The sequence below is a fragment of the Anabrus simplex genome, chromosome 6 (genome assembly GCF_040414725.1).
Source record: "Anabrus simplex isolate iqAnaSimp1 chromosome 6, ASM4041472v1, whole genome shotgun sequence".
NCBI classification, from domain to species: domain Eukaryota; kingdom Metazoa; phylum Arthropoda; class Insecta; order Orthoptera; family Tettigoniidae; genus Anabrus; species Anabrus simplex.
The window spans coordinates 217224163-217247383 of record NC_090270.1 but is presented as its reverse complement, the minus strand read 5'-3'; the positions used below and the strand labels follow the sequence as shown (position 1 = coordinate 217247383).

General features: G+C 39.7%; 1 protein-coding gene across 1 annotated transcript in view; it reads right to left on the bottom strand.

Moving 5' to 3' along the window:
- Hasp (Hig-anchoring scaffold protein) overlaps window positions 1–23221 on the bottom strand; it is a 1448565-nt gene that overhangs the window by 247669 nt on the left and 1177675 nt on the right. Inside the window, exons 5-6 of the mRNA XM_068228385.1 lie at window positions 15884–16075; window positions 3500–3676 (exon numbers count right to left, since the gene is read on the bottom strand). Of these exons, the coding sequence (XP_068084486.1) occupies window positions 3500–3676; window positions 15884–16075 (369 nt within the window). The remainder of the gene's footprint in view (window positions 1–3499; window positions 3677–15883; window positions 16076–23221) is intronic.

Below are 23221 nucleotides of genomic sequence, written 5' to 3'. Positions count from 1 at the left end.
TCTACAAGAACGACACTTGTACACTTTGGGCAAAAATATTTGCTTTTTACTTCATCTATTTCCATGAGACCAATTTAATTATCCGACATAAATTACGAGTGTAAGTAAAAAGAAGTACGTTCCCTCTTTTACTGCTCAGAAGCAAGGCAACGAATCTCGCTGCAACTACTTTATGGACCAGATAGTTTGCAGTCACGCTGATAGATGGCTCATAGGTGCACACGTCGGTAAACCAGAACCTTGGCACAGCGGCAGTTGAAAACAAAGGTGAAGTTACTGAAAGAGTGGTAACGAGAGGAGGTCCGTGCGACTGTCGCATAGGATTCACCAAGTCCGACTCCTTGGCTGAATGGTCAGTATTGATGCCTTCGGTGCAGAGGGTCCTGGGTTCTAATCCCAGCCGGTTTGGGGATTTTCATCGTGTTTGCTTAATTCTTCTCCATCGGGGACTGGCTGTTTGTGTTTGTCCCAATACTCTCCTCTTCATATTCAGACAACATACCACACTACCAGCCACTACAGAAATACACAATAGTGATTACTCCACTCAGCATAGGATTGACGTCAGAAAGGCCAAATCCACATGTACGGCACAATTCGCACCAGTGACCCCACAGGTGTGGGAAAAGCGGTAGAATATGTAGTAAAAGAAAATACACAGGATTCACAAGAAGGTACGAAGACGAAGTGACGTCTGTCCAAAAAGTGCGGAAGAGGTGCCGTGAATTTGCAGAGGGTCGAATAGCTGTGAATGGCGAAGATCAGAGTGGTCATCCATCAACATCAGATGCATTTTAATTCCAGTGATGAAGTAGACTTGTAACTCTGAATCAGTTGGAGCTGTTCAACGAACAGGACGCCATTGTCTATCATCAAGGAAAGGAGACATTCAATTTATGTGATGCTTGAACACCTTCGGTAATTATGTCGGAAAGTGAAGGAGTGGTGCCAAAGCGAATCAGTGTTTTCTTATCTTGACCTTTTCACCAACAAAATAATAGGGGCTTCTTAACTCACTCTTGTAATATGAAATGAATGACTGTAAATATAATTGCTTTTCAATTAGCAGAGTTTGAATGAGCAGTAGGAACGTGATGAAACACGCATCGAGGAGACATTGCTAGAAGACATTGCCGGACAAGAGGAACTCCTCACTGTGCGACAAACAGTAACCAGTACAAGAACACCTCTCGTCACCACCTAGAGACATTTCTGAATATTCACGTGGCACCCAGTACGGCGTCAAGTTATTGTGCAGAACAGGAGGACAGGATATAACTTCCAGGTGGCCCTCACATTCTTTACCAACGTTATCAGGACGGATTTGTTTGTGTCATGAGCATGTGGCATAGCCTTTTGTAGATTGTCAACATATGGATTTTAGCGACAAATCTAGATTTTGTCTAGATACAGGTAACTACTGAATCTGAATTATAAGACGTCCTGGACAGTGCACACATTTGAGGTTCATTGTGAAAAATTTTACCGCAAGAATACTGTAGATAGTTTTACTGTGTTGCGTGGCGTCGCTTAAGATTCCCAGTTCCTCTTGGTGATGATCTACAGAATTATCGATGGACTAATAATACGTGCAGGAAATTCTGCAATTGCATACCCTTCCCTTCCTAGAGAAGTTCTAGAACATCATATTGCAGCAGGATAATTCCACCTCACATAAGGCACGGGGCTTCCTTCGTGATTACGACAGGATTCTTTGGCCGACAAGATCCTCAAACCCGTCACCCATTGATCCAAGGTGAATACGAGGTATCTCGAGTCACAACAGGAACAATTGTTCCACGATCTTCCTTATGATTACATATGTCTTCCTGCCCGACCATGTCACAGCATGTCTCCATTTTACGGGTTGTACGACCCTTTACTAAGTGTATCCTCGAAGTGTATGTCTCCCATAATGCATGATTGTTGACGTCTGATATTGTAATGCAACGTCTTGTCACTGGAAACTGGATCCTCGGATGTCTCAATTGAAACAACGCTCTTTCCATCGAAAACTTTTACCAGGGTCTGTAACCTTCTTACCTCAGTCTATGATGCCTGCCAGAGATAATTTATTGAAATTTATTTATTTACTGAGAGATGGAGAACGACTTAACTTCTATGCAATAACAGCCCGTCAACATGTCAACTCCTAAAACGAAGTAAAAAATTGCCCAAATTGTACAAAATATCTCTAAATATTTCTCGAAAGTGAGAAGATTTTAGCTGAAAGGTGTATTTCCTCTCAGTAATCATGATATCGACCTGATTACTTCTTCTTAGTTCCATCTTGTATATAAAAATTTTGTTATCCCACACCCAGCTTCAAATGTTTCTCTATATGATGAATAGAAAATGTTACTTGTAGTTCATAACGGATTAAATATTTGAGATAAGACATATCTAAATAGGTTTAAATCTGATTCTGATATGCTCTGTGGGAGTTTCTAATTATAGAACTAACTAGTACAAAGCTCTATATGGAATTTTCTGATCTAGTTGCCAATTTCGAGTTTAAAATTCAGTTATATTCGGAATAATTATGCCGAAATGCGATCAAGAAATATTTTTTTAAAGAGAAGGACGAACATATTAGTACATGAGATTATTAGAGCTTTGTGACCTAAATTTGAACAAACTCCAATGTTATGGGATGTGTTGCGATTGTGATATCCACTTATCAAACGATTTGGTGAAAGGAAATTGTTATCACACTTGAATGAGTAGTAAGATAGTCAAGGAATTCTGAAGAGATATGTACAAATAGGGGTAGGTGGTCATGAAGACCATACTTGCTTCAAGAAAATAGTTCACATTTCGCTTATTACTAACACAACATTCCGGATACAAACTTCAATCTGAATGAATCCACTTATCAAACGATTTGGTGAAAAGAAATTGTTATCACACTTGAATGAGTAGTAAGATAGTCAAGGAATTCTGAAGAGATATGTACAAATTGGGGTAGGTGGTCATGAAGACCATACTTGCTTCAAGAAAATAGTTCACATTTCGCTTATTACTAACACAACATTCCGGATACAAACTTCAATCTGAATGAATCCACTTATCAAACGATTTGGTGAAAAGAAATTGTTATCACACTTGAATGAGTAGTAAGATAGTCAAGGAATTCTGAAGAGATATGTACAAATTGGGGTAGGTGGTCATGAAGACCATACTTGCTTCAAGAAAATAGTTCACATTTCGCTTATTACTAACACAACATTCCGGATACAAACTAAATTGTATATTCCTTGAGCATAGTGCGAAGTTCAGAAATTTACTGCTTGCAAACACATATGAGTATAATGACCGTAGCATGCTTGGAGGGGTACAAAACCAGTCTTTGGAACATCCTCCCCTAGCACATGCAGTGTGTGCCAGTTGGAACATGCACGAGCCAGTGAGGGCACGCATGTGTAGACCACTCAACACTCACAAAGTGCTCTGGATGTACGAGATGGCATTTGTGTGATGGTGATAGTAAGCAACTTACGCACACACACAGGAAGGTCCCGAGGACTCCACGTTCCATCGGCCTGGCAGTAGCGCTCCCCTCGCCCTGTCAGCTCGAAGCCGTCTGCGCAGTGGTATGCCACACGACAGCCAAAGGTGTAGCACTCGCCAGCGTGCCAACCATTGGAGATATCTTCAGGTGGTCCGCAGGATCTTGCTGGAACAGTACATAAGCCCGTATAAGCAAAACTCTACAGCGTTTAATAAGATGAAGACATACATGAGGTTTTGCTGGATACCTTCTTTAAACAGAGTCGTGGTTGATCGGCTTTGAAATTCATAGTCGCTCTCGTAGATCAAACATGATTTCTCTGAATATATATAATGTGTGTAGTGAGTAGAGGGACTCTTTCCACCTAACGTTTAAAGCAATTTGGTGGTGGATGTTGAGAATTAATCTTTCAAGACACTTGTTCACCTAAAGAACTAGACCACTAGCAGGGGCGTACGCAGAAATTATTTTCGGGGTGGGGTGATATTAAATATTAAAATTCGAGGATTTCTGTTAAATAATGTGTATGTTGTGAAATTAGAAACACTAAATTAAAACTTTGAAAATAACACAATGATTTAATGTAGACATATTTGTATTTGTTGATGAATATAACAGCAGACGTCTCCTGAGTATTTTGGCCAGCTCATGGATTATATTTTCTACGGTCACATGTTCTTCTTTGTGTATATACAAAAGAACTATCCCATTGAATCTTTCCTGTGCAGTCATATTCTGCAAATAACCTTCTCTAAATATTTTAGGGGTGAAAAAGAGAGCTCTAGTGTGGCAGTGGTTACTAGTAAGACAGCGAACAGTTTCAGTACTCGATGTATTGTTGGGAAAATATCACTGTCGCAAAATGTTAAGTGCAGAAATGAAGTCCATTGGTTCAGGATGATTGCTTTTAGAAGAATATGTTTACTAATGGAAGCATCAACACATTGTTGGCAAATACGTAGTTCAAATTACAAGCAAGACAATGAGCCACCTAAAATCTTTATTTATAGTTGTCACAATTAATTACATGTTCTAAACTTCAAAATTTTCGGGTGGGTGGGATTTAACGTCCCTGACCAACAAGTGTCACGCCCTAACAACATTAACCAATTTATCAAATCATTTTCCTCATACAGGCTGAGAGAGTTAGCTGATACACTGTACTAAAGAAAATTACGAGGGACCACCATTGGATTGAAAACTTCACCACAGAACCATTTGTTTAAGAACCAATGTCTTAAAGTACGACCGGCACAAAGATCAAAATGGAACCAAACGAAAGTTTCCCACTTTCGATTATGACTGTATCTCGAAAGTTGTTTGAGTTCGATCATTTGTATGTTAAAACGTATACATTTTCTATCATAAGCTGATAGTGTGAAGAATGTCTTGCCCTATTACCGTACATGCAAAGTGGTCTCCGCAATCATGTGAACATTGGAGCGTTTGGAAGCACAAGTCGAACGTCAAATAGGTGAATACCAAGGAGGGTTCAGAAAAGGTCGCTCAACAGCTGAACAGATCCAAAATCTCAAAACGATCATCAGATATTGTGCAGTAAGGTCCAAGCAGTATGTGTCTGTCTTTGTGGACTTTAAGAAAGCGTACGACTCCATTGACCGGGAAGTCCTGCTAAACATCTTAAATGAATTTGGAGTTGATTTGAAACTGCTGGCATTAATTAGAGCCACCCTGACCGATACAAAATCCAAGGTGAAGTTCCACGGATGTCTCTCGAATTCCTTTGACATCAAAACAGGAGTCCGACAAGGTGATGGGCTATCCCCGATACTCTTCAACTGTGTTCTTGAAAAGATCATCAGAACCTGGCGGGTGAGATTACAGGAAACCAACTACAGTCCATTGAGAATAAGAACCAAATCCAAGGGGATCGCAACAGACTGCTTAGCATTTGCTGATGATATTGCTGTTCTCTCAAACGACATAGAAACCGCTAGAACTCAAGTTGAAATTTTAAAGGAAATTGCCGAACAAACTTGTTTTGCAGATATCGTTTGAGAAAACAGAAGTAATGACTAACATCAAAGAGGCTCCACCAAAACTCCATACAAAATACGGGGACATCACCCGAGTAGACAAATTCAAATACGTGGGTGAGATCATCATGAAAAATGGACTGGACAAAGAAGCACTTCAGGAGCGAGTACGCAAACTGGAAATAGCCTACCAAACATCCCGCACAATCTACAACAAAAAATGCCTTTCCCAAAACACCAAGATACGTCACTATGAAACAGTTCTGAAGCCAGTAGTTCTATATGCAGCCGAAACCCTGTCTCTAAATGCCAACAAAGGACTCCTTGAAGAACTGGAGAAAAGAGAACGCAAAATTGTGAGAGGAATCTTGGGATCAAAGTACAGAAATGGAATCCATCAAAAGAGATCCAACAAGGAAGTCTACAGCAAAATAGAGAAAATTACCGACACAATCAGAAAAAGACGGGCACGATTTTACGGTCATCTGAAAAGAATGGACGAAAGAAAGTTAACTAAAGAAATATTTCACTTTTTTGATTCAAACCCCAAAACCACAATTCCCTGGTTTAGAAATACCAAAGAAGACCTGCAAATGCTACATATCTCAGCTGAAGACGCCCTTAACAGAGATCTCTTCCGCAAGAAAATATTGACGAACGGGCTAAACCGAGACGAGCAACCGAAGAGAAGACACGGTGCCCCTTGGACAGAGGAGCGTAAGCAGGCCCACTCTCAAAGAATGAGGGAAATTTGGGCTCTAAAGAAGGTCAAGTTCAGTGTCAAATGCAACAAGACTTAACGTGGTCCTTGATGGCCCCAGCGAATTATATATATAATAATAATAATAATAAAGCTCCAGGTGAAAACTCAGTGAGCGCAGAATACTGGAAATTACTTGATGACAATAACCCCTCATCCAAACTATCCAACAAATTTGGAAGACGATCCAGATACCATCCATATGAGTCACAGCTTTTATTCATCCCCTTAATAAAAAAGGTGATAAATCGGATGCCAATAATTATCGCAGCATCTCTCTTCCTTCTGTTACTTATAAAATCCTCTCCAAAGCCTTACTCACTAGAGCCGTAGAACAACTTGACTCACAAATAGGTGAATACCAAGTCGGCTTCCGAAAATCCAGATCCTGCGCAGAACAGACCCAGACTCTAAAAATGACTATCGCCTACCTGAAACTCCAACTGTAATTAGACCTGAAGCATTATATGTTTAACACTTGGAACGCATAGCCTGCTTGAAAAACTGGCAATTAATGAAAGGAGGATTGTCCGAAAAAATTTTGGTCTCAGTCACAAAAATGGTGTTTACAGACTTCGGAGCAACTTGAAATGTACACTCACACTGAAAACATATCAAGCGTAATCCGGAAAAGAAGGATAACATTTTACGCTCACCTCTTCAGATTGTCAGCTGAAAGAATCTGTAAGCGTTTGTTATACTACTTCAGAAGTCTTAAAACAATTCCTCCTTGGTTGGTGGAGATCGATACATATATTTTAAAGTATAGAATCTCAGAAACAGACATTCAACTCCGAACACTACTCAGACACAAACTTAGACAGGTTCACCAAGAAGAAGTCCCAGCTCGACTGAAGCATGTCCATTCTGATGTATGGAAGAAAGCACACTCTGAAAGGATGAAAACCTGGTGGGCCCGCAAGAAGACAAACAGGTGAGATCTCGTGGTCCTTAGTGGCCCTGACGATGAATAACAATAATAATAGTAATTTTCCATCCCCCTAACTATTAATATTACTATTTTCAAGGATACCGATGTGCCGGAAACTTTGTCGGAATATTCTTAGACATGAGGCTGGTGTATTTGAGGACATTAAAACACCACCGGTCTAACCCGGAAGTGAACCCGCCAACCTGGGCTCAGAAGGGCCGCGTTCTACCATCTGAGCCACTCAGTCCGGAAAAATGATGAGGATTCGACTTGGAGTAACGAGGATATCCAGCAATTTCAACTAATTTCTACTAAGGAACATATTTTAACAATATTTCATTGAGCGAAACATTCTATAAATAGAAGGTGAAAAGGAACAAATGCACATATTCTATTGTTTTCCTACTTAATCAAGAACACATCATGCATGTAACTATTATAATCAATAAATCAAACAATCTCTGGAGGAGCTTTCAAATAATTTCAATGGAAAAAAATTACACTAATAACACAAAATTTTGCATGCACTAAAAGTAGAACATGTCCAAAAAAGGGTAATAAGAAAACTATCATCAGTTTTAACAATTTTTTTTACAGAAGAGAGAGGTTTTACAGATTAAAGGATGTGGCAGAGATGCATATTAATGTGGATGATCTCTTGCAGATACCTGCTAAAATTGTTTTGAGATTATTCTTAAACCCGAATAAGGCTTCATTCTGCCCAATAAGAAACATAATTGATCTTGGATTAATTATGAGTGTAATTTTTATTTCAGCAAATTAGCTTACATTTTATTATAGTACATGTTATTGAATTTGCACATTACATTTGCCAGTTAAAGGATGAGATTTCTAGGTAACTGTGTAACTTGAAGTGAATATTGCTAATCAAAGTCACGAGTGCGTTCAGAAAGATGGTTATTTATGCATCTTTATGCAAGCGCATTTCACACTTAAAAGTTACAATCTTAATAGGAATGCAGAAGTGTTCCACATCACTGATATTTCCTGATACCTACTAACTCTATACACGTTGATAGAAACAAAGCGACATCAAAAGATACACAATCATAAAAGTGGGTGAAATGTCAAAATATCAACTTGTCAAATCACGGGTTACGTCGCGCATTCCTATCTACGAAATATCACTGTAAAATTTGTCACAAATGGAACGTAATAATTGCTCTTACACAGTTGAAGTCTAAAATCTGCGGTAAATTAAGAAATATTTTATTTTTGGTGAATATTATTTATACCTACTTTACTACTTTACAAGTACTTTTGGTGCTACGCTCACAGTAACACACGTATGTCTTTTGTTTGTCTTACACTTTCAACAATTTCGTGTGCGATGTCTCTGTTCATTGAAGTGCTTTGCTTTCGTTTTATTGCTTCAGGTGTCAATTACATCATTTCCTGAATTGTATCGCGATATGCAAGATTTAATAGGTGACAAAAAGCTATGGCCAATGTACATAAGAATAATTCTGTGGACTAGTGATTTATTGGTCCAGGGATCATGCTATTTTCGTTCGAACAAAAAAAAAAAACGCATTTATTGGTCCAGGGATCATGCTATTGTTCTTATCGTGAATGCTATTGACCTCCATTTTGCTGTTTCAACTGGCCGCTCTAGTCATATGAACAAAGATGAGAGTCCACAGACATAGCACTCCCATTTCTCAGTGCTAGCCCTGGATCTAAAGAAATTAACAAAAGACGGCACCAGCAGCGAAATACGACATAAAGGAGTTGTCTACAGGCCTTAAGTATGCATTCAAATTTTTCTAATAACGACGGTATTTCTTAATTTGCCGCAGATTTTTCCCTTCATTTAAGTAAAAGTAATTATTATGTTCCATTTGTGACAAATTTTACAGTGACATTTCGTAGGTAGGAATACGCGATGTAACCCAAATCACGATATCTGACCCTGTACTTACCATAGTCTGAGGGACAGTTGAAGCAATTGTCTGTCATAGATATGAAGTTTTAAGTGGTTTCCGAACCACACGGGCGTAATATTTAATTTCGAAAATATTATACTAGGAATTGTGTCGTGGTTACATTGTTAGACATGTCACTGATCTCTCATGCCTACTGACAGATGGTTAGTGACGTGGATTATTCCCATTATTTGCTATGCTTTATCACAGAAACATCGTATAAATCCAGCAGTTCGACATTGGAACCCCTGCTTTTCTATCCGTCATTCTTAATGCCTCCTTACCGGACTCATTCCCCACAGATGCTACCTTACTCCCCTAAATCTAACATAAACTGATTTTCATAATATGGTTTCCTCACTAAAACATCCGAGTGTAAACGAACGATGTAATTTAGCAGTGATACTGAGGGAATGTTCTTGCTTTGCGACGAGTGATGAATTCCAGGATAACAGACACGAATGTGGAGATTGAAGACGTTCAGACTGATTGGGTTGTGTTTGGAGGGTCGCGCAAGATATTTACCAGCAATAGTGGGATTCATGCTAACGTTGGGGATAATCCCGAACCATTGACAATATTTGAACATTTACTTAGTAATGAAAAATTACCTGAAGTTTAAAAAACGCAACATATGGAAAGTTAATTATCGTTTTAAGGGGTTAATATAATATTGCTTTCTTGCTCTAAATATTCGAATACAACTCTCAATCAAAACAGAATGCATCTGTTTGAATTTTCCATAGAAATTATCCAAACACTGGCGTCGTTTCAAATGCTGTTTGGCCACAGGTACGTACAGTGTGTGTGATAAAAGAGGACTGCCCAATACAACTCATTGTCTGCATAGACAGCAACTCCGACATTATTACTATTATTCTTTCGTGTCAGAGTGTTAATACAATATGAACAATACAAGAAATTAAATACGTATGAAATTCAGTACAAATACACTGAAAATGTCCCCGAAACCCGTAAAAGTAGTTAGTGGGACGAAATTCAATAACATTATTATTACAAATATACATGAACATAACATACACGTTATATCAGACATAATACACGGCAATTTACAGATGTAATTCATGCGGTCACACTAAGTCCATCCAATAACAATCAGCGACAGCAATTGCCTTTTTGTCGCTTGAATGAGCTCTTGAAGTGTATATTGGACAGGGCATAGTTGACAGTTATATATTTGTGGGGTAGTTTGTGTTTCCCAGCCATTACAAAGTTCTGTCTGTTTTCCTAAATAACCCCACTTCTTGAGGTTGTCCCTAGCCTTCCAGTACCACTCCTCAAACGATTAAGTGACCTACAAGTAGCCTAGCTGAGCTGATGTCCAGGAGGCAGAGAAACATTTCTCTTAGCTTCCTGAATAATCATTTTCTATTGCCACTTGATTCGCTCCAATTCTCCCTCCAGCCCCTTCATTTTAGCCTTCAGTATTTCCCAAAGTTCTCCACCACCTTTTCGGTTATAATTCTTAGATCTTGTACTCAGTCTTTAATTTCTCTCATTTCATTGCTCTGCTCACGAAATAGCTCCCCCATTCGTTCAGCCCGACAGGCCTCTCTGTTTCCCCGAATCTTTTCCATGTCTTCCCAACTCATTGCTCCAGCTGGTCCAGGATTCACTTCTACGCGGCTACAGCAATATTCATTCTTCTCACTCAGCACTCACTATACAGTACTACCTCTAGCTTCGCTAGCTCGATTACAAGTGACGAGGTGGAGATTCATGAGGTACCATCCACTCCGAAAGGTGTTGTATTCTGCTTCGCCACAGGTCTCGGCACGCTATTCCTGGTGATTTGTTGAAAGTTGTAGTGACATTTAGGAAACTCTTCTTTGATTTTGATCTTTTGGGACCATCATGAGTCGCAATGACTTACATAGAAAGAACTGCTACAGTGTGGTATGGTAGGCAACTGAAAGGAATATGCGATGAAATGAACAGGAATGACACATTTGTACAGAGACAATAAATTACGACTCACGATGGTCCCCTGGACATCACAAAAGAAGGGACATGATTCTTTAAAGGGTGTGTGATCACCACGGACAGCGATGCATGCTCTGCAACGTGTTCCGATGCTGGCCACACGACTGGTAAATAGCTCTTGTAGTTGGGCGTTCCATGCCTCCACCAGCGCAGTTGACAACTGCTGGATAGTCGTTGCTGCATGTGGAAGTGCTGCAATACGTCTGTCCAACATGTCCCGTACGTGCTCGATGGGATTTAAGTCGGAGGAACGGGCAGGTCAGTCCATTTGCCGAATGCCCTCTCGTTCCAAGAGCTCCTCCATGTACGCTGTTCGATGCAGTAGTGTATTGTCATCCATAAAAATGAAGTCAGGGTCGAATGCACCCCTGAAAATACGCAGGTGGAGAAGGAGTACACTTTCACAATAACGTTGACCAGTGAGTGTACCACATTCAAACATTTGGAGGTAGATGCTCCCATGCAACATTATGCCTCCCCTCACCATAACACTTGAACCACCAAACTGATCATGTTGAGGAATGAAAATCTTACCAGAAGAGCAGAGGAAAGCAAACATAATTTCCCTTAAAAAAATGAGGTAGGAACTCCTGCAACATCTACCAAAGAATAAGTCTGTCAAACACTGGATATTAAATATCTGCAGAAATAATAAATAATAGGCTCAAGGTCCCGTCGACCGACACTACTAAATGCACTTGCTACAGAGCTGCAGGAAAAATGGTCTGCCATACTCCCGGAGACGTTCCGACATGTGGTAGATAGTTTCCCACGCACAGTTTGAGCTGTAATAAAGGCGAAGGGTGGCCCTGACTGATTACTTGCTGATGTGGCAAGCAATAAACCATTCCATTTTCGAAATTACTGAACTCCCTCGTTCCACTTATTCTTCAGGTATCTTGGAACACTGAGCAAAATGCTACGGACTTGTAGCCTGTCGACCAATTCTGGTCTTGAGCGCTATGTCCCAATTTTTCATTCTCTAATCCAATGGTTTACTGATGAACAGGTTAGATACAGAGTTGTAGGTTACTGATGAACAGGTTAGATACAGAGCTGGAGGTTACTGATGAACTGGTTAGATACAGAGCTGGAGGTTACGGCTGGCATGTTAGCAACAGTGACATCTAGCTCTAGTTTACGTGTTCAGAGGGTTGTTCGTATACTTTGGATCAGACATTGTAAGTAGACAAAGTAATTACGAGATGAATATAAAACTAAATAATAATACGCACATAGACGCAATGCTTTTATCTACATTAGATATACACGTTACACATATACACAATCTGTCAAAACTTAGTATTAAGTTACTACACTCCGTACATGTCCACAAAAAGACTAAAATAATAACACGGCAGGGGAAGAAGTAGTATATTCTCAGAGTAAAGATAGCAATTACCGGGCGAGTTGGCCGTGCGCGTAGAGGCGCGCGGCTGTGAGCTTGCATCCGGGAGATAGTAGGTTCGAATCCCACTATCGGCAGCCCTGAAAATGGTTTTCCGTGGTTTCCCATTTTCACACAAGGCAAATGCTGGGGCTGTACCTTAATTAAGGCCACGGCCGCTTCCTTCCAACTCCTAGGCCTTTCCTATCCAATCGTCGCCATAAAACCTATCTGTGTCGGCGCGACGTAAAGCCCCTAGCAAAAAAAAAAAATTGCAATTCAGCAGTAGCACAAGTCTCTAGTCTCTACTTTACTTACCTTGGTTGTGAATTATCTGTTAATGAAGTTTAAGAGGTAAAGAAAAACACAAGTGACTGATATCAGTTCTAGTTCCTTTAAACTACTTCTCCTGCCACGGCACACAGGTAGATGTTCATTTATCCATTGACAGATCGATCATTGCAAGTGAGGTATAGACATGTCATGCAGATGAATACACGATAGAATTCAGGCTGCACTCAGTAGGCTGTCGCTTAGCGACTGAATGTCACTCAAGGCGTGTGTCTAATTGGAAAACAAGTACAGAGATACGCAAAGCCGTCGTTATCATACTGCCGTGCAACATCAGGATCGTATCTCGAATTTGGGGATCGTAGACAACTAACAGTGTCTCTCATATTTTACTTCAAGGACCAATTACCTAGATGTGTGGAACAATTAGACGAACACTAAGAGGTAAGGTAAGAGAAGATAAATTGTATCTAGGTATAAAACAATACCTCTGGCAACGTTAGTGTATGGAAGCGAGACGTAAGTGAATAAGTTACGGAAATAAAGTACAGTAATATTAAGTGCGATTATTTAGATTATTGATATGATATTTATCAAAGGTAAAAAAAAGACATGAAGAGTCAAGACAATAAAATGAAATAGGGAAAATTTGAGAGATGACGTTCTAAGGATGAAGGATATAGAATACAAAAGCTTGCCCATCCTGTTCGGTAGAATAAATAGGAAGACATTACATAATATAGTGGAAAGTTTAGTTATCCAAAACATCTGACCGGAGGAATTAAATACATAGTCTATACAAGAGGACGAAAATAGTTTTAGGTCTGGAATACAAGTTAATCGGAAAAAAACCTATTCTCTTGCAAGAAGAGGTATTCATTAGTCGACGCATGAAAACGCTGGTTTGAGTATGATATTGGAACAGGCCTAATAGCCTGTCCAAGAATGGGAACTAAGTACAGAAGCTATTAGTGGACTAGGTACTAATCTTAGACAATATTATTTTGAATTATCCGGATAGAAGAGAGATAAGTAGTCAAACTATTTCAAAGTATTTTGTAGCAAATTACTGTTCCCTAAAAGTAGTAGTATTTATAAAGAGCAATACACGAGAGTGTATCGAAGATTAACGCACAACAGTTTTTATAAAGTAAGAAAAACAAGAAAGAATATGAAAAAAAAAGAAGAAGAAGAAACGTACAGGTTTTTACATACTTTTTAACATACAAACCAAGTCTCTCGAGATATTTTTCCCTCATCGTGATAACAATCTGAATACGGCTCTTTCAAGAACTCCTTTCCCTGGAAATATAGTGACATACGCACGGCCTATTTCACTTCTTTATCTCACTGAAGCGTTGACCACCTAGGAATTTCATCAGTGGTACGAAGAGGTGAAAGTCAAATGGTGCAGGTCTGCACTGTATAATGGATGATCGAATATCTCTCAGGTATACTTCTCAAATATGTTTGCACGAACAGAAGCCGCAACGTGAGCCTGAGCCTTGTCATGAAGAGTTTGAGATTCTCAGGTTCTCTGCCAGGGAGTTTGTTCAGATAAAATAAAAGAAATGAAATCGGTCGTGCGTTGGGGGTGGGTGGGTGGGAGGGATATATTTCCAAGGAACGGAGTTATATGAAGGGGCGTATTCAATTTGGTTTCACGAGGAGAGAATTATCTCGAAAGGGTTCATACGCTGAAAAATATGTAAAACTTGTAGTATTTTGTGTATAATATTTTGCTTTACATATCCATTATCTCAAAAAAATGTTGGGCTTTACTTTTTTCATCCACCCTCATCTCTTCCTTTTTTCCGTGAACTGAACGTTCTAGAACATATAGACATTATACGGGCTTTTGGGTTTATGCCGTGTCAAGAAAACAACGTGAAAATCTTTATGTTTCGCAGAGAATTTTACTCCGCTTCTTCAGATATTCGAGTTATTACCCACACAAAACACTACAGGTGTAGGATTATACGGGAAGCTGTGGAAATCCGTAAAAATCCTAAAAATTTCAACAGGGACACTGGCTATCAATTAAGTAATATGTGGTTGCCAGCCATTAAGGATTTCCGTAGGTAGTTCTCTTCCCTGTCCTTTCTCTATTGTTATTTCGTTTCGGTGTTTCCCAAATTAGGTGCATATGGCCCTGAGGTTCACTCAGCCTACACCAAAAATGAGTACCAGGTTAATTCCTGGGGGCAAAGGTGGCCGGGCGTAGAGCTAACCACTCTACCCCATCACGTGCCGCGATTAACATTGGTGGAAGCCTTTACCTTCCACTCCTTCAAGGGCCTTCATGGCCTGTACGGAGGTGTCTTTGTCTTTTGTTTCCCAAATTCGTACTTTCATTACTAGACGGTTTATTTCCAAGCTATGTGTTATGTGTCATACGTTCATAATGTTTCTACACCGGTTATACTCCCCCCCCCCCACTACACTGTCTCACGTCATTATCATCCTCTAGTTTTTTCCACACATTTTCTTTCCATTCTTCACCTCTGTTCTATTCTATCCTGGTGTTTTCGTTGCATTTTATTTTATTAGTTTCTATTTATTTCTGCTACCACATTCGTCCCTCATTCGTCTGATGTCCTCTCTGTTACTTCTCACGCACACACTGTGTGATATAACATCTTAATTGGTGGTTAATGTTATCATCAGCTCCCGCTAGGAGCGCTGTGCCAGCATACAGCGAGCCACCTGGTGACGAACGAACGTACCACTACAGCTCCAACGGTATAAGCATTCTTAAATTCAAACCCTCATTATTGTAAAAGTCTTCCTCGTGAACAGTCGAGATTTTATTCTGAAGATGTGGAACGAAGTTCTCTGCGAAACGGCATAAGCCCAAGTCTACAAGTACGGGCTGTGAATGCATCAATGTTAACATTCCAGAACATGCATCACTCTGAAGACGTGCTGTATTCATTCCATGCTCTACTAGAAAGCTTTACCCTCTGTTACACTAATCACTGTAAAGTTAGCATGAGATATTTAAGCTGACTACCTATTCTAGCACATGCGGCATTACCTCAACTGACCATACGTACGCTCGCACGAGATGTCCGGTCCGAACCAGGAGGCGACTCCGTCAATGGCGAGGCACTTTGCCTTCGGGAAACCATTGGTCACGTATCCAGGGTAGCATTGGTATTGGAGGGTGCTGTCCAGGTCAAATGTGTTCTGTTCGGGCAACGCGTTGTGACGCGCGTTGTCAATATGAGGAGGAGACGTGCAATAGACTGCAACACCAAGATACAACAAGGCATTCACCTCTAAGTATGTTTGACAAAGTTGCAGTGTTCTGAAAACAGATTAAAATACAATACAGGGAAAATCAATTGTCATTTAAAGTGGATAAAAATCCACAGTTCTACCCCTTCAGGCAAGCAACTCAATGTTCAAAACATCCTAGGGATATGAACTACGATTCTTAGGTAAATAAAATATTATAAAGTATGAGAATATATTCTTTTATTCCTAAAAATTACAATCCTTTTCTTAATCATCATTATTCGGCCGTTTAGATTAGCAGTTTGCTTTTTTCTACCACTACGACCGCTAATGTGAGTCAATGCATTGTTTCACGTAAGCACCACTACGAGCGCTAATGTGAGTCTATGCAGAGTTTCACCAAATACAGTAGAGACAGTACGCGACACTGAGCGAGATATCGAGGGACAGCTATTAGAGCTCTCTCTAGCGAGTAGACCTGAAAACTACTGATTCTGTCATAAGAGCACGTGTATTTTTGTGTGGAGTTTTTGGTGTTATTTATGCGTTTTCAGTGAGTTGACATAATTAAATAGTAGCGTGTGTCATTCCTTGATATCTCCTCTCAACATGAGGAGAAAGGTATGTGCTGTGCTTGGATGCAGTATATAACTATGAAGTAGAGAAGAATGTGCCTGACCTCGTGACAAGAAAATGTAAGTAATATTGTGTTTGCATATATATTCTCCCAATGACAGAGATCTTTATAGTACTTCATAATCATCTGACCTGCTCGACCCATATTTTAACTGGCTTAAAATGTAATACGCATATTTTATTGTATAGTGCAGCAGTTAACCTTCAATGCCGATGTGTTGTTGTAGGTGTGATCTGTGGTTTTTAAAATGCCACAGAAGTGATTTGGATAAGCTGTACAAGAAAGAAGGGACGTTACGCTTATATAAGAATTATAAGATCTGTTCAGATCATTTCCAGGCCAGCGACTTTAAAAATCCTCGACTATACAGCCAAGGGTATGTTACATTTTTACTCTAATTGTACGTAAATATTCCTCAAAGCATCACTATCGACAACATTTTCATACTTTTCTTTCTTTTATCCCTCTTCTCAGAATAAAGCCAGGATTTTATATTTTTTCTTTCTGTTAGTATGCTTCATGTTAAGAGGAGAACTGTGCAGCTATTAAATGTTAATTCATTGCATCATATGTGTAAGGAATGTGGCGATATTTTTATTGACAAGTGTCTTAATGTTATGATAAAATGTTTTTTAAATGAGAAAAAAGACAAATCCAACCGTAAAAGTTCAGGCAGGAATGCTAAAGCTAAAAAAGTAATGCATAAATGAAAGATCAAGCCATTTCACAGCAGTCTATTTCACATCTTGTTTATATGTCTAATTTCAGTCTTTAAATAATAACCTTTTAAATAATTCTCTATTCATTTATCCAGAATTGCTTTAGCAACTTCGAAGTTAATACCTCAATAACACTTTCTTTCTAGACGTAATTTATTTATCCATTTCCGTATATACATTTCCATTGATATTTGAATTTAGCGCGATTTTTCAGGTCAAGTCACTAGGAGCGCCACCGTCAAATTGTCTCCCATTTTAGCAAGGTTAATTCCGTAAGTGTCGCGTATTGTCTCTGCTGTATATGGTTTCACGTAAGTTTATAACTACATTCGGTGTGGACATGTTTCAAAAGATCAAAACACGCCTGAGGGTATTGAACAAAGGATCCAATTACAAAAATAAATATGTAAATACGTTAATTTGCCTAGGATTTGAATCAAAAAGAAAGTGAGTAAAGAAACAAACGATTTTAGGTTGTTTTTCCGGAACTGTATTAAGGGCGGAAGTGATTTTTGAGATTTTTAAAAAAGAAGTTTGATAGTTCTATCGAAGACTCACAATTTGAAGCCTTTCCGGGCCCTTTAGCCCTTCAATTTACGGCATAATTGAGGAAATTGCTTTTTACGTTTTTCGTAGTATGACGACCCCTATTTTGTTTACTACGAAATGTGTTCAACATTAAAATCCCACAATTTCACAAAGTACCTCATGGTTGTACGAGATCCATGTAACAATGAATAAAACATTGCAAAACTACACGTGAGTTTTCATTTGTACACACCGAGCTCGATAGCTGCAGTCGCTTAAGTGCGGCCAGTATCCAGTATTCGGGAGATAGTGGGTTCGAACCCTACTGTCGGCAGCCCTGAAGATAGTTTTCCGTGGTTTCCCATTTCACACCAGGCAAATGCTGGGGCTGTACCTTAATGAAGGCTACGGTCGCTTCGTTCCCACTCCTAGCCCTCTCCTGTCCCATCGTCGCCATAAGACCTATCTGTGTCGGTGCGATGTAAACCAAAAAAAAAAAAAAAAAAGAAAAATCAATTGTCCACGGCGATGTCTAAATATTTCATGTCAATGTCAAAACCTATGCTCGCTTTATTTTTTTTTTTTTGCTATGGGCTTTACGTCGCACCGACACAGAAAGGTCTTATGGCGACGATGGGATAGGAAAGGCCTAGGAGTTGGAAGGAAGCGGCCGTGGCCTTAATTAAGGTACAGCCCCAGCATTTGCCTGGTGTGAAAATGGGAAACCACGGAAAACCATTTTCAGGGCTGCCGATAGTGGGATTCGAACCTACTATCTCCCGGATGCAAGCTCACAGCTTTTTTTTTATTTTTTATTTTTTGCTAGGGGCTTTACGTCGCACCGACACAGATAGGTCTTATGGCGACGATGGGATAGGAATGGCCTAGGAGTTGGAAGGAAGCGGCCGTGGCCTTAATTAAGGTACAGCCCCAGCATTTGCCTGGTGTGAAAATGGGAAACCACGGAAAACCATCTTCAGGGCTGCCGATAGTGGGATTCGAACCTACTATCTCCCGGATGCAAGCTCACAGCCGCGCGCCTCTACACGCACGGCCAACTCGCCCGGTACTCGCTTTATTAACAATGCGATTTAGATCACTCCTCATTCTACAAAGGGCACTAGGAAAGTTTTGCAATGTGAGTGAACGCTTTAGACGTTTTCAAAATACTTTCCACCACATTCAATACACTTCTCCATAAGTCGAAACCAGTCACTGAACCAACTCTGCCACTTTTCTTCGATTACATTTTCACACTCTTGATCCCATGCTGCCAGAAGCTCCTCGTCGGATGAAAAACGCCGCCCTTTCAGCTTCATCTTCACTTCTGGGAAGAGTGCGAAGTCACATGGGGCAAGATCAGGACTGTATGGAGGGTGATCAAGCACAGTCAACACTGATCTGGCGAGAAAATCCATTGTTAGATAAGCACGATGTGCTGGAGGATTGTAGTGATGCAAGAGTCAAGTGTTGAGCCGTGACCTGGGACGGAGCTGATTGAGAACCTGGATGACCTGAGACAGACAAGTCTCACTGTACAACTCCGCAGTAACTGTCCTTTGTGTTTCTAGCACAACCCGAGTCAGGATGCCCCGTTTAGTGAAGAATACTGCAATCATCCTTTTCTTAACTGACCTTGACTTTCGCACAGTCACAGGAGAACTATCATCTTCAAACAGCCACACCTTGTTCTGGGATTTTGTTGGGACATCGTAATAATAAAACCAAGTATTGCCACCTGCAACGATGCTATTGACTTTACGCGAAGTCCCATTTTCAAACTGCTTTAGCATTTCTCGGCACCATTTCACTCGATGTGCCCTCTGTTCCTCGGAAAGTGAATCGGGCACCCAAAGGGAACAAACCTTTCTAACATGGAGATGGTCGTGTAGAAATGAATGAATAGCTGGTGCAGGGATGTGGAGGGTCTCTTCTATCTGCCGATATGTCAACTGCCTCTCTTGCTGCAATATTTTTTTCACAGCTTCAATGTTTTCCTCAGTCACTGATTCAGACGGCCACCCAGAACGAGGATCTTTTCAACCCCAAAATTTCCCCTCTGGAACTCTTTGTACCAGCGGAAAATTGTTGTTCGATGTGGACAGTCTTTCCCCAGCACAGGAGTCATTTCCTCCAGGCACTGGTCAACAGTTAATCCACGAGAAAAATTGTAGCGGATAATTGCGCGATATTCACCTTTAGACCACACTGACAACTTGCTTTCAATCCCACTGCTTGGTAACAACTGGTCTAAAGGTCGCGCCTTGCTGTCTTCTAGACCAATTTTCATCCCTCACCATAACAGGGGTGTTCAGCCAATCGTTACTGCGTATTGCAAAACTTTCCTAGTGCCCTTTGTACTTCTTGTTAGGTCAACAGTCCACTGACTCCAAACCATCCTGAGTTAACTCTTTCGTCTCTTCATGAAAATCGCATCCACATTAATCTGCTTTGGTCTTTCTCTTTCTCTACTATCTATCTCCCCTACACATTCCTTTAAAGTTGAATGAACGAGTCTGGATTTTACAAAATGTGTCCTATTAAACATTCCCTATTCCTGCTCAAATTTCGCCAGATCGTTCTCCTTTCATAAACGAACAGTACATTTTCTTGTATGATCAGATGGACCCACCTGACTTTCAATAGTCCTCTATTGCTCAGCATTTCATTGACATTATCTGGGCTGAGTAGCTCAGGTGGTAAAACGCTTGCCTTCTGAACCCAAGTTGGAGGTTTCTATTCCGACTCAGTCCGGTGGTAATGTAACCCTTTATAGGTTGCTGGTAAGTATTACATTTACCACTTGGGGTACTGGGTAAATGTGTTCACCCTTAGTGGCCTTAAGTGCCTGCTTCCTAGTCTAGTAAAGTGCTTAGGCAAAAACATGTACACATGAAAATCGCGCGCTGCACCGCCACTTGAATCGTTGCACTTCCGAGTGTGGTACATATGTTTTCCAGAGCGCCACTTGAACTTCACTCATGTTACATACCGTGGAAAGTTATCATGTAAGCATAGTGGTAAACATATTTACCAGTGCACAGTCCGAGTGAAAAAAATCCTAAATGCTCTTTGGTAAAAATACTCACTATCCCTTATCTCATATACAAACAACGCATTGGCTCAGATTTTGATGAAAACCAAAACAATAGCTTCCAATGACATTATTTATTTGTTTAAGTAATATTATTTGTTCACCAGAGTTTTGCGCTATAAAGGGTTAAGGTATTCAAATACATCAGCGTCGTGTGGCTAGATTTTGGGCACATTAAAAGAACTCTTGCGGACAACATTCCGGCAACTCGACGTCTCCGAAAATCGTAAATGAAAGGGGACAGTAGGGCGTTATTATTATTATTATTATTATTATTATTATTATTATTATTATTATTATTATTATTATTATTATTATTATTATTATTATTATTAAAAGACTACTATTTTCTTTGTGCTTCAGTTGTTGTACACGTTTACCAAGCTCCATTAAACAATTCCTGCTAATATAGGCCCTACACAGTATCTCTCTTGAGATTAGCAAACGTTTTACAATAGACTCCATTGCATTTATATTCTCTTTACTTCTGCCATCGCTGGTTATTTTACTACCTCAGTAGTGGTATACATGTACTTCTTCTAACCCTTAAATGTACAATTTATTATTTATTTCAAGTATTTCCTTAAATTCCAAAAGTAATGCATAATCATCAGGAAAAAATATTGACATAAAGTCAAAATACCAAGTATTGAATGAATGTTTCGCATATTTGCAAAGGTGTACAAATAGCCACAGAGTCCACTATTACACTTCAGTCTAAGTGATGAATGCTTTGAGATAAATAACATTTTAGCAATGGTTTTAACTCCACTGTTTAAAGTTAATACTTCACCCCCAGGTAATTAATAGCAAAAGCTCTGAAACAGCAGGTTTTTTTCCTATTTACACGGATGTTCATTTTAGTATATATCTGTCGCATACGATAAAGATGTACCCCCGTCAGAAAGGACACTTGCATTTGTATATGGTTTTTACTTTATAGTGGCCAGTGAACACTAGAACCCGTTCTTATATCAGCTGGAGGGATTGATGAACCTCGAAACGTTGTTCTCCTTACCTCAATGATGTCCGAACTCGTCTCGCCAGCTTAGAAATCCGCTTTCTAATCGACACAGGGTTTGTGCAAAATCAGTGCGAATGTTCTCGTCTGGTTGAAGATCTCACCATTTGCTTGCTTAGATTCATTTAATTTTCATCCAAAATCTAAGCATTTATCACTGGTGTATCAACTAGATTGTAAAACAAGAGAAAATACAATTTTCAGGATTTTATTTTGTCATAACAATACTCAACTTCTTTTTTTAAGGGGTACTCCCAAAGGAGGTGAGATGTATTTTAGCAACATACCAGCTCTCCTGCTCTTCTTAAATCTCTCACAGTATCAAGAATCGAATCCTGGTCTTCGAAAACAGCGACTAATATTGCTAACATTTACACTACGGAAGTAGTCTGTATAAATGGAATAAGATATATAGCCTACACTCCTAGATGGAGAATGTACTGAGCGGAGAGGCCGCGCGAGTTAACGCGCTTCAGTTATGGAGCCAAGCTCTGCATATGGGAGATGAGTGGGATGGAACTCCGCTGTTGGCTGTCCTGGACGTCAACTTGAAAGACCTGAATCAATCAATCAATCAATCAATCAATCAATCAATCAATCAATCAATCAATCAATCAATCAATCAATCAATCAATCAATCAATCAATCAATCAATCAATCAATCAATCAATCAATCAATCAATCAATCAATCAATCAATCAATCAATCAATCAATCAATCAATCAATCAATCAATCAATCAATCAATCAATCAATCAATCAATCAATCAATCAATCAATCAATCAATCAATCAATCAATCAATCAATCAATCAATCAATCAATCAATCAATCAATCAATCAATCAATCAATCAATCAATCAATCAATCAATCCTGATCTGCATTTACGGAAGATATCAGGCGTCTCCGGAGGCCATACGCCATTATTACATTATCTGCGCTCTACAATGAGCCGGGGGAAGGTAGACATGCATAATCATAATAGATTTTTCTGCCTTCCAACGTTCACTCTGCAAGCCTTTCAAAATATGTTTATCTCGCTATTTGGCTTCGTGTAGTTTTACACCTCCGATCACTGAATCATTAAAAATTAAGTCTTAACTATCGTCACCTTGACCTTCCTATACTTCTCTTACCCTGCATGGTCGAGTCCATT